At 36.5% G+C, this 14829-nt stretch overlaps 1 protein-coding gene across 9 annotated transcripts in view; it reads left to right on the top strand.

The window, feature by feature from the left end:
• The window catches only part of Enox2 (ecto-NOX disulfide-thiol exchanger 2), a 298128-nt gene that overhangs the window by 235899 nt on the left and 47400 nt on the right, over positions 1–14829 (top strand). For all 9 annotated transcript variants that reach the window (XM_040285387.2, XM_078034279.1, XM_040285393.2 and 6 more), the window contains 3 exons: positions 4975–5181; positions 11259–11492; positions 13834–14046. In XM_040285387.2, the coding sequence (XP_040141321.1) occupies positions 4975–5181; positions 11259–11492; positions 13834–14046 (654 nt within the window). The remainder of the gene's footprint in view (positions 1–4974; positions 5182–11258; positions 11493–13833; positions 14047–14829) is intronic.

Raw genomic sequence — 14829 nt, forward strand, 5'->3', positions numbered from 1 at the left:
CCTTGTCATTAAAATGATGCTAAATCCAATAGGCACATCTTAGTCCTTTAAATTGTTTTATGTCTCTGTATTTGTGAATGATAGCAGGAGGGATGGGTGGATAGATAATGGATAGTGACAGAAAGAGTAGAAAGCAAGCCAAGAAAGTAGGGGGGTGATTACTACTGCATGTGATGACTTCTAAATCTATATTTTCAGTCTATATTTCTCTTCAGAGCTTTAGACTCTACCTATTAGACTTTATTAGGTGAATCTACATCAAATGTACCAAAATGGTATGACAGTATGGTACAAGATTATAAATCAAGAGAATTATGTTCTAATCCTAATTAGCTATGGTATCTTTACCAGTCATATGCTCTCTTGTGTCTCATTTTCCTCATCGATAAAACAAGGATATTGGGTTAGATTAGCTTAGATACCTCTAAGGCTTTACCCAGTTCTAAAATTATGATTATGCACATTAAAAATGGAGCACTATTATAACTATGTACCTGGGCAAAACCCTTCAATGTGTATTAGGAAAAGCAGGAGCAATTTGGTTGGCATTGTACCTTCACTGGAACAGGCAGGATAGCCAGTGCTAAAACTTTAAAGTAACACAGGTGTGGTTCTCCACCAATGCATAACCATAAAATTTTTGGTAAGTAGCTTGACCTCTCTGATCCAAACTAGGTAAAATGAGACCTAGTCTAAAAATTCAGTGTGTCATATTCGACAGGAGCAGAACAGCCTAGTCTTGTAAAGATAAATAGTGAGTAAGTATCCCATTGTTCTGATTCCCAGGATTTGGAGGTATGGCAAAAACAAACTCTCTGGAACACACTTTATTTTTCATAGGGTGGGTATCAGAGATACTGAGTTCCCAATTAGCAGTTCTTTGCAGTATGACAGGACAACAACACCATCTCTATATAAAACTCAATTTTGCCAAGGTTTTTCACTTCAGCTGCTAGACATTTTGTATGGAGAAGTTATAGTTTGAGTCTACTAGAAATAACAGTGGATGGGGAATGAATGATGGAATATCATCTGTTATCTTAGCCCAGGCACATTGGAAAACACTCAAGAGCCAGAAAAATAATTTTGTTTCATTTTTCATTTTAACATATCAAAATAGGCAGATCCCATTTGGGCTCTCAGGGCTGAGTTCTATAAAGAGAATTAGAGAAAATGGGTAAATTGATCATTAATAACAATTTACAATCCTTCAGATTATTTTCAATCAGTTTAGATTACATTAAAATGCATCTGACCCCTGTTGATTATCTTGGGGGCCTTCAATATTGGGCTATCTAATAAAATCAACTCAGAGACTTTGCATCATATAAATTCTAGCAAACCAGCCGAGTGATCTGTGATGCTCCATTGAAAAGCAAGATGCAAGTAGTTTATAGATCCTCTATACTGTGCCTCGCTCACTTCTCAGAGATCAGCAGTGACTCTGATCCTAATGCTGATTGTCCCAACACAGCTGCACAGAGGGGTTGGTAATTAGAATTGCTAGAAGCTTCTCTTTTTCCATTATCAGAGATTAGTTTTTTATACTCTTCAGTTATCTTGAATCTTTTTACATGGACGTTTTCTTGGTCTCCATCCTGAGTGGTGATTGAGGTGCTACAAAGCTTAGCATGTAACTTGATGAATGAGTGGAGTCTGAATTTGCTTTCCAAAGGGGTTATCATCCGAGGTAGATCACGGTATTTCAATGGGATTAGAAAAATCAGGCCCAGACAACAAAGTGCTTTGAGTTGTTAATTAAGGAACAGGTACTATCCATTAAGGAAGATAGTACAGCCATTGCCTTGTTTGGTGACATACACCTAAATCTCAGCAAATGTTATCAAAGAGGCTTTCTACATTTAGCCAAGGAAAATAAATAAATCCCTGGCATTCTTGACATTACTCGTAGTGGATTTTATGACCCTTTACTTAGCAGTTACCACTGAAGAATCATAGTATCTAAATAGGGTGATAACTTCATCACAGAAGTTTTAAACCCACAAATGTAGTCAGAGGAAGGAGCCTTTGCATTTTCAGTGTTGCACACAACTATAGCACTAACCACATTTTGTTAGAGTCTCTCAATGGATTGAAAGGTAGACTGGAGTAAACTCAAACAACATAAAAAGATGATTTTTGCTTTACCAAAGAATTCTTTGCCATCCAGTCCTTTAAAAGTAAACATCAAAAGGCTTTTTATTCTAAAACAGGACTTTATTCTAAAGTCTTTGGATTGAAAACACATCTCTAACTACACAGATGCTCTTGAAATTTCTTTACCTATGTATATACAGTGCCTGTATTTTATTACATGGTCAAAACTATGTGTGTCTTCACAGCTGTAGATTCCTCTTTCCATTAATTCCATATGAATGATTCCTATTCAAACCAAACCTTGTCTAAATGTCTAAGCAAGGGGACTGGGAGAGTAGAAATCCAGGTCTTAGCTACCACTATATTTCAGACATGTGTAGGGTCTTAGCCCCAGATTGAGAATTAGGAAACCTGGGTTCTATGATTCTAAATAGTAACATTTTAATGACTACTATTTATTTGGAATCTTTCAAATACTAGGCATCATACTACATGCAATATAAATAGTGTAATCTCAATTATCCTACAATAACTCTTGGGAATAGTATCCCTATTTTAAAGATAAAAAAAACTTTTTTCAGAGTCTATGTAATTTTCTGAAGATATAGATGATGAGTTTACCTGCTCTAAGTTCATGTTCTTTCCCTTTCCATCTAATGTAGTGCCCTTAAATGAACCATAACTTGGTTCAGCCAAGGTTTTTCACTATAATATTAGAAATTTAGACTAAGTCAGAGTTTTCAACCCTAGTTACATAAAAGAACTGCCTGCAATGCTTAAAAACCACCAACAGCAACAACAAAAAAACCTAATGCATAGTATGTACCCTGGAGTAATTAATTCAAACTCATTGGGGTGGGGCACAGGCATTGTTTAACTCCCAAGTAGATTCTATTGTGCTGCTAGAGCTAATGATAGCCAGAACCATGGTGGCTAGAATTCTTTCCAACCCTTTTAACATTCAAAAGCATAACTCTCAAGCAATTCTGGTCCTCATTGTCCCCCTTTTGGCTAAAAACACAACCTCACATAGTGACCATACTAAGTCATTTCATATTCTTTCTCACTAGATTGTTTTCTCATTCCCTCTAAATTTTTGCAGATAGAAAAACAGACAACAACAACAAAATGAGCTCTTGAAATTATATATGTTTAAAAATTAACAGTTTATAAGTTCCCTGAATTTCATTATCACCTTTATAGAGAGAAAGAGGACCTCAGTAGAAACTAAGATTTCTTAATCACACTGGTAAAACAGAGAGCCATAACAAAGTGAGAAAGCTAGAGATGCTAATACCCAAGAAAGCTCCCAAATCAACTGCTTACCTACTTGGATAAGAGTCAGGTGGGATCCTTGACCTAATCTATAAGCCATCCTCATTTATTTTTGCATGTAAACTCTAATCACTGGTTGTTGAGCTCTACAAATCTTGAGCTGGCAGAATTGTTGTTAGGGAATAATGGAAAGAATGGATTACACAAAATAAGTCCTTGAAGATACAAAACCAACATTAGAAAACCCATGACCATCATGCTTTGTTTTGTTGGGCTATGAGTATGGGATTTTGCTTAGAAAATGCTTTGATACATATAAATACTAACAAGGAGCTGGCAGAAACACAGGATTTATGTATGAGTGAGAAGAAAGCATGTTTTTTTAAGCAGAGGGAAAATCATCTCATTAAGTAGGTTTTTAATGACTCTCCATGGCCAAATTTATCTCACTTTAGTTAATGATTTCCCAGATGAGCTTATTCTCTCTGCTGTCTTTCATACTTCCCTCTAAATGCTGCAAGATTGGATCTGGACCTCACTCCTCCAGCAAAGAAAACACACACACACACACACACACACACACACACGCACTAAGAATACATACACTAAGAATATATATATATATTTTTTTACACACACACACACACACACTATATATATATATATATATATATATATATAAACTAAGATATATAGTTTTGTATTTTTGACTGATTGATGTAACTAAATTATTCCAACAGTTACAAACACATTTGTAAATATTCACCCCATCATTGTCATATCAATCCTGAAGCAGTTTATATTCAACTTCTCATCACTGTGACCAAAATCCCTGTCAAAAACAATTTAGAGGAAGAATAGTTTATTTTGGGTCAGGGTTTCAGATGTTCTATGGTCGGCTCATTCTTTGGGCCCAAGGTGAAGCAGAACATCATGGTCAAAGGGTAAAGTAGAGGACTGCTGCTCCACTCATGGCAGCCAGGAAGCAGAGAGAGAAGGGAAGGGGCTTCAGGGAAGATGAGCTCTTCCAGGACATGCCCCCAGTGACCCACCTCCTTCAGCCATAACTCACCTGCCTACAGTGAACTGACTAGGTTACAACTTTCACATTTCAATCATTTTACCTTATATTCAAACCATAACACAGTTCTTTCAGCAAGCATAAACAGAATATAGTAACTAATCCAAACCCTTCCTCAGGGGCCTTGGTTCGGAGAACTCCTGAAAGTAAGAATTTAAACTGAGTGGGATTTCCCTCTACTATTTTCTTAATAAAAATGACTGAATTGGCATAGCAGGCTTATCACAGCAAAAGTAATGAACAAAACTAAACAGCTCTGGATGGAACAGATCCCTGGATGGGTCTGTGTATTTCTCCTCTAGACAACATGGTCACAGAATCTTTGAATAAAATTATTTTCAGGGTCATGCAATCAATTTTATATGGGGGAGAGATGAGCATTGTGGAGACCACATACTTCTGGCAATCCTAGGCAAAAGTTTGTTGGGGACAGTAGAGCTATCTCTGAGAAATGTTAAGTTTTAAAGAGGTCTATCTCAGGCAAACATTTTAATTTCAAATGCTTTTGCTCTTACACTTAGATCTCCCACCTCCTGCAACCCGAGAAAGACCACCAGGATGTAAAACTGTATTTGTGGGAGGTCTGCCTGAAAATGGAACTGAGCAGATCATTGTGGAAGTGTTTGAACAGTGTGGAGAGATCATTGCTATCCGGAAGAGCAAAAAGAACTTCTGTCACATTCGCTTCGCTGAGGAATACATGGTGGACAAAGCCCTTTATCTCTCTGGTAGGTGTTCAGATGTGAAGACTGTGCCTACTGAGCACAAGGCAGAAATTGGGGATCAGAGTATTTACATCTGTAGCAGCTAAAATACAGTCTTAATGTTACCCACTATAGCTTTGAGAGATGGAAAATTCACTTTACTTCCCACCTTCCTCGTGAAATGCTCTTTGGTAGCTCCCAAATGTCTATTAGATAACTCTAGACTCTTTGGATGTAGTATGATTATCTGCTCCATCTCTCAGCATCAACTCCCAAGTTTTCCTGCATACATTGTGTCCCAACCAACACTAAATAAATTCTAGCCCAGAATGTTCCATAGTATTTTTTTTATTTATTTCTTACATACATGACAATAGTGGAATGCATTGCATTTATAATTATCCATTCACAACACAATTTTTCGTAATTCTGTATATAAAGTATATTCATGCAAAATTATGCCATTTTACATGAGCTCTCTTAATTTTTTGCATTACAATTCTTTTTTTTTTTCACCTTTTTTTTAAATTTATTTTTTAGTTGTAGTTGGACACAATATCTTTATTTTATTTTTATGTGGTGCTGAGGATCGAACCCAGGGCCTCACACGTACTAGGCAAGCACTTTGCTGCTGAGCCACAGTCCCAGCCCACATTACAATTCTTAAAACACCTTTATACCACAATTTATCATATCTCTATTTGTATATAAGGTATGTTGACACCAAATTCACATCTTCATACATGTATTTTGTATAATGATGACTGTCTCCTTCCACCATCCTTGCTATTCCCCTTCTCCCTCCTTTTCCCTCCCACCCCTATTCTCTGTCTAGAGGTAATCTTCCTCCCATGCTCTTCCTCCCTTACCCCACTTTGAGTCACCCCCCCTTATATCAGAGAAAACATTCAGCATTTGTTTTGGGGGGATTGGCTAACTTCACTTAGTATAATCTTCTCTAATGCCATCCATTTCCCTGCAAATGCCATGATCTTATTCTTTCTTAGTGCGTTCTACAGTAGAGTATTTTAATAAGAATGTAAAGATCTCAAAAAGCGCTGAGTAGTTATACATTAAAGGCAATATACTGCTCAGAAAGCACCCATCTAAACATCACTGAAATCAGCTCTGTTAAAAACCATCACCTAAAAACATTTTCAGTGCTGCCAAAGGAAATAAACAGCGATCAGTTTTGTGAAAATAACTAATTTTTTCCCTTTAAACTTGAACCTGCTCCCTGGAAGTTCAAAAATGCTAGAAATCTCCTGAAAGGGATGGATGCTATCTTGCATTATAAAAGAAAGTGATTAAAACAAACAAGCAGTCAGCCTGTCCCAGGCTACCACACTTGTTCTGTAATCCCAGTGGCTCTGGAGGCTAAGGTAGGAAGATCCCAAGTTCAAAGCCAGCCACAGCAAGGGTGAGGTACTAAGCCACTCAGTGAGACTCTAGTCCAAAATAAAATACAAAATAGGACTGGGGATGTGCTTCAGTGGTCAAGTGCCACTGAGTTCAATCCCCAGTACCCCTCCCCGCCCCCAAAAAAAAAACAAGCAAACAAAAATTCCTTAGAAAATGGACCAGAAAATATAAAAAGAATATAGAAAGGATCTTTATTATTGGATTTTAAGGATCTTTGGGAGCTGTACAGAGAACACCCACACATAGCATCATAGCATCTTAGTATGGTTTATATAGAACTTTCATTTCATCCTCTTTTTGATTCTTTCCACAATCCTGGGTGACTTGGCAAGGTAATCATTTGTAGCTCCATTTTTCTGATGACTCAGATGATCAAGTAAGATGCATAGGTATAAGGGTACATTACAAACTACAAAGGGACCTAGAAAAGTTTGCTTATGAAATGTGTTTATTCTTCTTTATCAAACAAATGTATGGCTATTTTCCTAGGCATTATTCTTTAAAACATCTATATTGAGGTATAATAATTGACATACAATGACCTTCACATAGTTCAAAAATACAGTTGTACAATATTTGATATATGTACAGCTGTGAAACCATCACCATCATCATTCATCATAAGATGAATATACCTGCCATCCCCAAAAGCTTCCTTCATGCAATCTCTTCATCCTACCCCTCCCCACTTCCTTCTCAGGCAACCACTTATCTGCTCCTTATCAGATTAGTATGCATTTTCTAGAAATTCATATAAATGGAATCATACATTATGTATGCTCTTCCTTCCTTTGTATAGATCCATATTTCCCTCTTGGTATCATTTTTCTCTACAAATGGATTTCCTTTAACACTTTTTTGTAGTGCAGGTCTGCTCCTGCAGTATAAAAAAAATTTGTGTTTAAAAACAATATTTTCCTTTTTTGTGTTTAAAAATTGTGTTTTAAAACAATATTTTCCTTTTTTGAAAGATCTTTTTTGCATATTTATTTCTAGGTTGACAAGTTCCTTCACCCTTCTCTAGATGTTGTTCCAATAGCTTCTTGCTTGCATTGTTTCCAACAATAAATATGATGTTGTCCTTACATTTCTTTCTCTGTACATAATGTGTTTTCTATCTATGGTTGCTTTTAAAATATTCTCTTTATTGATGATGTTGAGCAATTCAGTTAGGATATACATTGGTGTAATTGTCTTCATGTTTCTTGTGCTTAAGTCCATTAAACTTGTTCAATCTGTGAGTTGTAATCAAATTTATTTTCCTCCCTTTATTTCTTCAAATATTGTTTCTGTTTCGTCCACTCTCCCCTCTATATCGGGGCTGTAGTTAGGCATATATTTGGCCCTTTAACACTGTCTCACAGCTCAGTGGTATTCAATTCACTTTTTCAAAATAATTTTCACTCTATATTTCATTTTGGATGTTTTTTTTATTGCTATGTGTTTAAGTTTTTTTTTCTTTTGCAATATCTAATTTGCCATTAGTCCTATTCAGTGATTTTTTTCCCAATGTAGACATTATAGATTAAATCTCTAGAAGTTTTCTCTTTTTCATATCTTTTGTGTTTCTACTTAATATGTTCAATATTTTCTCTAGCTGCTTGAATATATGATATCCAACTTTGATACTTGCTTTTATGTTATTAACTATTAGTTACATTATCTGTATCACTTCTGGTTTTGTTTCAGTTGGCTGATTTTTTTATCTTAATTATGGGCAATATTTTCTTGCTTCTTTGCACACTGGATAATTTTTATTGGATACCAGCTATTGTGGATTTTACCTTATTTGGCAACAGATACTTTTTATTCTTCTAAAAATCATTGAGCTTTGTTCTAAGATGAAGCTTACTTAACTTGGGAACACTTGTATCTTTTGAGTTTTACTTTTCAAGCTTATTGTTCAGCAGGATCAAAGCAGTTTAGTCTACTGCTAATTTTTTCTCCATTATTGAGACAACCCTTCTGATTGCCTGGTACTCTGTGAAGTATGAGTTTTTCTGCTCAAACTGGGGGGAAGGAGTTTATCCTACCCCTGTGTGACCTCCAGAGATTGTTACCTCTAAGATTCAGGTGATTTTCACTTATTCTTATAGAAGACATTAATGCTCAGCTAAATAATGAGGGAGGATCTTCTGCAAATCTCTGAAGTGCTTTGTACATATTTCTTCCTCTGGCACTGTGCCTTCTGAACTCAATTTGCCATAGTCTCCCTGGAATCCCAGTTCAACCCCCTCACCTTTGGAAGAACATCATGCTCTTTCATCCTGAGTTCCCCTGAAACAATCATAGGGATCATTTTATATGGTTCTTGTCTTTCAGTAATCATTGCCTTCATTTTCTAATGTCCAGTCTCTTAAAAAAAAACATTGTTTCATACATTTTGTCCATATTGTAGTTATTTAAAGAGAAGGGCATATTTAACCCATACTACTCTATCTTATCAAGGAACAAAAATCTATGTTGTGCATTATTCTGAAGAATAGAGGAAAGCCCAATAGATTTGTAGTATGTAGTCCTGGATTCAAATTTTTGTTCTGCCATTTTCTAGTTGTTTGGTAAAGGGCAAGCTGTTTAACCTCTCTGATGCTCTCTTTGGTAAAATGTTTATCCTGAAAATTTGTGCTGAGAATGAAATGAAATATATATATTTTTATATATAGTATATATACAGTATATTTATAGTATATATATAGTGTTTCTACTTAATATGTTCTCACATATACATACATATATATACATGTAAATATATATACATATACACATGTATACACACACACATATATATATATACACTTACATACATACACATACATACATACACACACAAAAGCATCTACTTCAGCTCCTAAGACTTAAAAAGTACTTAACATTTTTCTTCACTTTTTGTTAAGAGACTTGACTTGGGTGGTGTAGCTGGCACAAAATTGGAGGTAGGGAGCTAAATGCTGGTTTTCTAAATCCCAATTCTGTACCACTCAGTTTTTACAAATGTATCCACTTTTTTTTGAGTTTCCCAAATTATATGTCACCTGGGTTATATTCTACTCCCCATCATGGAGAAAAAAGTAACAGTAGACTAAATCGCTTTGATCCTGCTGAACAGTGCTCAAAAAGCAAGACCCAAACCACAAAAGTTAGCCAACTCAAACAGAACCAGAAGTGATACAGATAATGTAACTAATAGTTAAGAATGTAAAAGCAAGTATCAAAGTTGGATATCATATGTTCAAGCAGCTAGATAAAATATTGAAAATATTAAGTTGAAACACAAGATATGAAAAAGAGCCAAACTTCTAGAGATTTAAACTGCAATGTCTACATTGGAAAAAAAAATCACTGAATAGGACTAATGGCAAATTAGATATTGCAAAAGAAAAAAAAACTTAAACACATAGTGATGAAAAACCGTCCAAAATGAAATACAGAAAGAAAATTATTTTAAAGAAGTGAATTGAATATCACTGAGCTGTGAGACAATGTTAAAGGGCCAAATATAAGCCTAACTACAGCCCTGATAGAGAGTGGAGAGTGGAAGGAACAGAAACAATATTTGAAGAAATAAAGGGAGAAAAATTCCAAACAAATGTATCTAGGAATTGATTTTTAGAGATTGAAATGCCAAGTTAATACATTTATATTTTACTGAATTCCTGTATGATGGTTTTACTGACACTCTTTTGTTTTACATTTTTAAAAATTTTTTTTCTGATTACTTATACATGACAGCAGAATGCATTTTGTTTCATTGTACACAAATGGGGCATAACATTTTATTTCTCTGGTTGTACACAATGTAGAGTTGCACCTTTTGTGCAATCATACATTTACCTAGGATAATGATGTTCATCTCATTCCACCATCTTACCTACCCCCATGCTCCTTCCCCTCCCCCATCCCCTTTGGCGAAGCCAAAGTTCCTTCATTCTTCTTATGTCCCCTCTACCCATTATGGATCAGCATCCACTTACCAGAGAGAACATTCGGCCTTTGGTTTTTTGGGATTGACTTACTTTGCTTAGCATGATATTCTCCAACTCCATCCATTTACCTGAAAATGCCATAATTTTATACTCCTTTTTATGCCACAGTTTCTTTATCCGTTCATCTAGATGCCCTCCAATAGATTGATTAATGGATTAAGAAACTGTGGTATATTTACTGACACTCTTGAAGTTATCCAAAGACCCCATAATTTGAGGCCACTATTTCCATTCTTCCCAGCCCTTGGTGCCGTATAAGGCTTATTCCAGATGTCATTACCAAAGAGCCACCTTCTTTCAAAGGTAAGTGGCAGATGAAGGAATGGAACTCATAAAAACAAGACTAACGGGCTGGGGATGTGGCTTAGCAGTAAAGCGCACGCCTCTCGTGTGTGAGACCATGGGTTCGATCCTCAGCACCACATAAAAATAAATTAAAAAATAAACAAAATAAAAATATTGTGCCCATGTATAACTAAAAAATTAAAAATAAGAGGACTAACCCAACAGAATAGTAAATAGTTATTGGAGATGACATTACAATTTGTCTTTTGGTGATTCACCTTGGTAGCATATATAATCATGAAATAGAGAACTGGGGATTTTGTGGTCACTTGGAAGTGCTCTAACCACACCTGAAACACTGATCTTGACCTTACTAGTCTGCTGTTCTCTCCCCTTTCCACTCAAACTTAGGTTACCGGATTCGCCTGGGTTCTAGTACTGACAAAAAGGATACAGGCCGGCTGCACGTTGATTTTGCACAGGCTCGAGATGACCTGTATGAGTGGGAGTGTAAACAGCGCATGCTTGCTAGAGAGGAGCGCCACCGGAGACGGATGGAAGAAGAAAGACTGCGCCCTCCATCCCCACCCCCAGTGGTCCACTATTCAGATCATGAATGTAGCATTGTTGCTGAAAAACTAAAAGGTATAGAGGCATTCAAGTTTCATGATTAAAAGAACTCTTTTCTTTAGGGAATTGTAATAAATATCATTGTATTATTTGCGGTTACCCTTTGAATATCCCACACGTGGATTCTGAGCATTTCTTGTGTTGGAGCCTTGCTGATAGAGACTTGTACCTAGTAATTCAAGATCTAGGAAATTTGTCCATGCCACCTATGTCTCTGCTTCTTCATTGTCTCAAGGGATGGTGTTTTCCCCTGTAGGCATTAGATGACTAAGAAGAAATAGGTTTTTCCCACTTTCCACATCAGAGACTATTAAGTGTGATTCATCACTGGGAACCTGTACATACCCTCGTTCATAATAGATGCAAGTAAGCTTTGAATTCTAAATTGAATGAGTGAATCAGCATGATATAATTTGATGTGACCCTAATAAACCCTGGTAAAAATCCTCATTTTAAAGATGAGAAAATGAAGGCACGGAAGTAGTCACAGTGTACATTTTTCTTAGATTACTCAAAGACTTAGCCACAAATTACTAAAGGAAGACTTTTTTAATCTCTTAAAAAGGCCAATTTATTTCACACAGAGGCTATGGAAACTTCCAGACATTGCTAAGTCAGATTGCTTTTCCTTTAGTTTTGATTCATGTTCCTTTTGCTTGATTCTCAAAGCCATTTTTCTAATTTAACATTAATCAACCTGCCTGCTCTCTTCATAGTAGGTCAAACTAGTCTCTCATTTTCTGAGTATAGCTGATTTTATTGAATGAATGCTGGTGTCCCATTGATCTTATTGGTGACTCCAACCCAGCTCTAATGGTATGAATTTGCTTCCTTCTTGTGCTCTCAGCTCAGCAAGATCCTGCTAATTCCACTCTCTAAATAAGTCTCACTCACCAAACTTATTTACATGACATACTCTAAGTGACTCACACTTTTAAGAAATCAGTTCTCTTTGGGTTGATTTAAACTTCTTGCAAAGTGAAAAGCAGAAAATATAGAATCTAGAATAGAGACACAGAAATAATCGTATATTTTGAAAAATTGGGATGGCTGAAGGCATTGATAAGATGTCAGCTCCAAGACTTGCCTACTCACATGATACCAAACAAGTCAGTTTAGTGAAAAACAAACATACAAAAAAAGAATTTTCTGGTAACGTGGCCCTCAAGAGAAACAAAAAACTGAGCATCAACATCAAGACTGTATCCAAGTAATGAAATGAAAAGCTGGTATAAAGAGAAGGCTGACCTCCTATTATATGCCTTCAATGAAAAAAGAGCAAGAGGCAAGAAGTTCAAATTGCAGTGAGAGATACTTCCACTTGACAGAAGGGTTTCTGATCAGAGAGGGATGTAAAGCCCTAGAATGGGGATTCAGTGGGATGCTAATGGACTCTCCCTCTTAGGAATCTGTAATAGCAGAGTGCATAAATGGCTTTCAGGGAGCTGAACCAGAAGCTTTAGAAGATCTGAGCTAATATCTTAACATCAGAGAATAACTCCTAACTAGCTGCAGACATCTACTATGAGGATTCTTCCAGCAAGAGAAAAAGAATGTGAAGAAATACAGAAATAAAATGAACTGCATCAAAATAGACTGTGACTGGGACTGAGAGGAAGGCCTAGAGCTATGGATTACATGCAGGAGTGATGTTATAAAAGGTCAAAGATATGTTTATACCTAAAGACTTGCCCACTTACCTCTTCCCTAAGGCTCCTTTCAACACTATAATTCCATGGATCCTGGGTAAAGTTAATGTCAACATGAAGTTAAACTCACGACTCATGTTTATTTTTCCTTGTTAAAACATAGGATTAGAGAATTCTGAAGTTGCCTCACTGCTAACTCATAGCTCATTCTCATTCCTCTCCTCTCTCATGCAAGCATGCAGGTGTGTACATACACACACACACACACACACACACACACACACACACACGCTCTGAAAAGTTAGGCAATTTACATTACATGAAAATTATAATATCTGTGCAGAAAAATGTTTTGTTTTTGTGATGCTGGGGATCAAACTGGGATTTAAGCATGTATGCACTCTGCTACTGAGGCACACCCCAGTGTGGAAAAATTTTGTTAAGGAAACAACAAACAATTACATTTCTGAAATAACCTATAGCCAATCTAAGTACTTTTGGAAGCTTTTGTTATTTCTGCCTTTCTTCCTGCCTGCCCTTTATGTGCAGTGCACATGTGTGTGCGTGTGTAGCTCCTCATCCTCAGCAATTTACTAAACCATGATTTCCAAAAAGCCATGATGACCTCCTTGGCAGCATGTTGGGAAAATATTTTAAAGGAGATTAGGTTGCATTTGGTAATTCTAAAAATAAACTCTTTTTTTCAGATGATTCCAAATTCTCAGAAGCTGTGCAGACCTTGCTCACCTGGATAGAGCGAGGAGAGGTGAACCGCCGCAGTGCCAACAACTTCTACTCCATGATCCAGTCAGCCAACAGCCATGTCCGCCGCCTAGTGAATGAGAAAGCTGCCCATGAGAAAGATATGGAAGAAGCAAAGGAGAAGTTCAAGCAGGCCCTTTCTGGAATTCTCATTCAATGTGAGTAGAAGTTAACAGTTCTTCTGGAAGGGTGAGAGGGTGCTTCCCTGAGTCACCACTTGTTCTCGTGGGAGCTCAGGCCTATAGAGCCATCATCCTGTGTTAAGGAGCAAGGCTATCTTCCTCCACCATCTCGTGCTCTCTTTGTATTGCCAAACACCAAAGCTCTAGTTTCACAGGATTCATGTGAGCATCTCCTATTTTCATTTCCTCTGGTGTATCTACTTCAGATCCTTAGAAATACTGATACTTAGACCACATTCTGTACTTGATAGTACCAAGCTTCAGTGAAGGGGGGGGGGTATTTTATTGCTGACATTAGGATATAGCATTAGTATTTTTCTGGGGGGAGGTTTGGGAATTGAACTCAGGGGCCCTTTACCACTGAGCTGCCTCTCCAGCCTGTTTTAAAATTTTTATTTTGAGTTTTATTTTAAGTTTTATTTTAATTTTATTATTAAGTTCCTGAAGTGGGTCATGACTTGTGATCCTCTTCCCTCAGTCTCCTGAATAGTAGTCATGTGTCAGCATTTTAAAACTGTTTTTCTTCATATTTGCCTCATTGTCATTATTTTAATAAGCTTTTTATGGCCTTTTAGTGATAAAAATTATAATTACTAAGATGTGATTGAATAAAAAACAAATTTGCTACTTCTATGTTTTATATTTAGTTTCTTCTCTTCCACTGCCTTTTCTGAATATGATAGACACTGTGACAGGGTGAAAAGCCATTGAAATGGGCATTTTCTAAAAAGAAGTACCACTTTAAACCTTTTCAAGTTT

Source organism: Ictidomys tridecemlineatus, chromosome X (assembly GCF_052094955.1).
Source record: "Ictidomys tridecemlineatus isolate mIctTri1 chromosome X, mIctTri1.hap1, whole genome shotgun sequence".
In the NCBI taxonomy this organism is placed as follows: Eukaryota; Metazoa; Chordata; class Mammalia; order Rodentia; family Sciuridae; genus Ictidomys; species Ictidomys tridecemlineatus.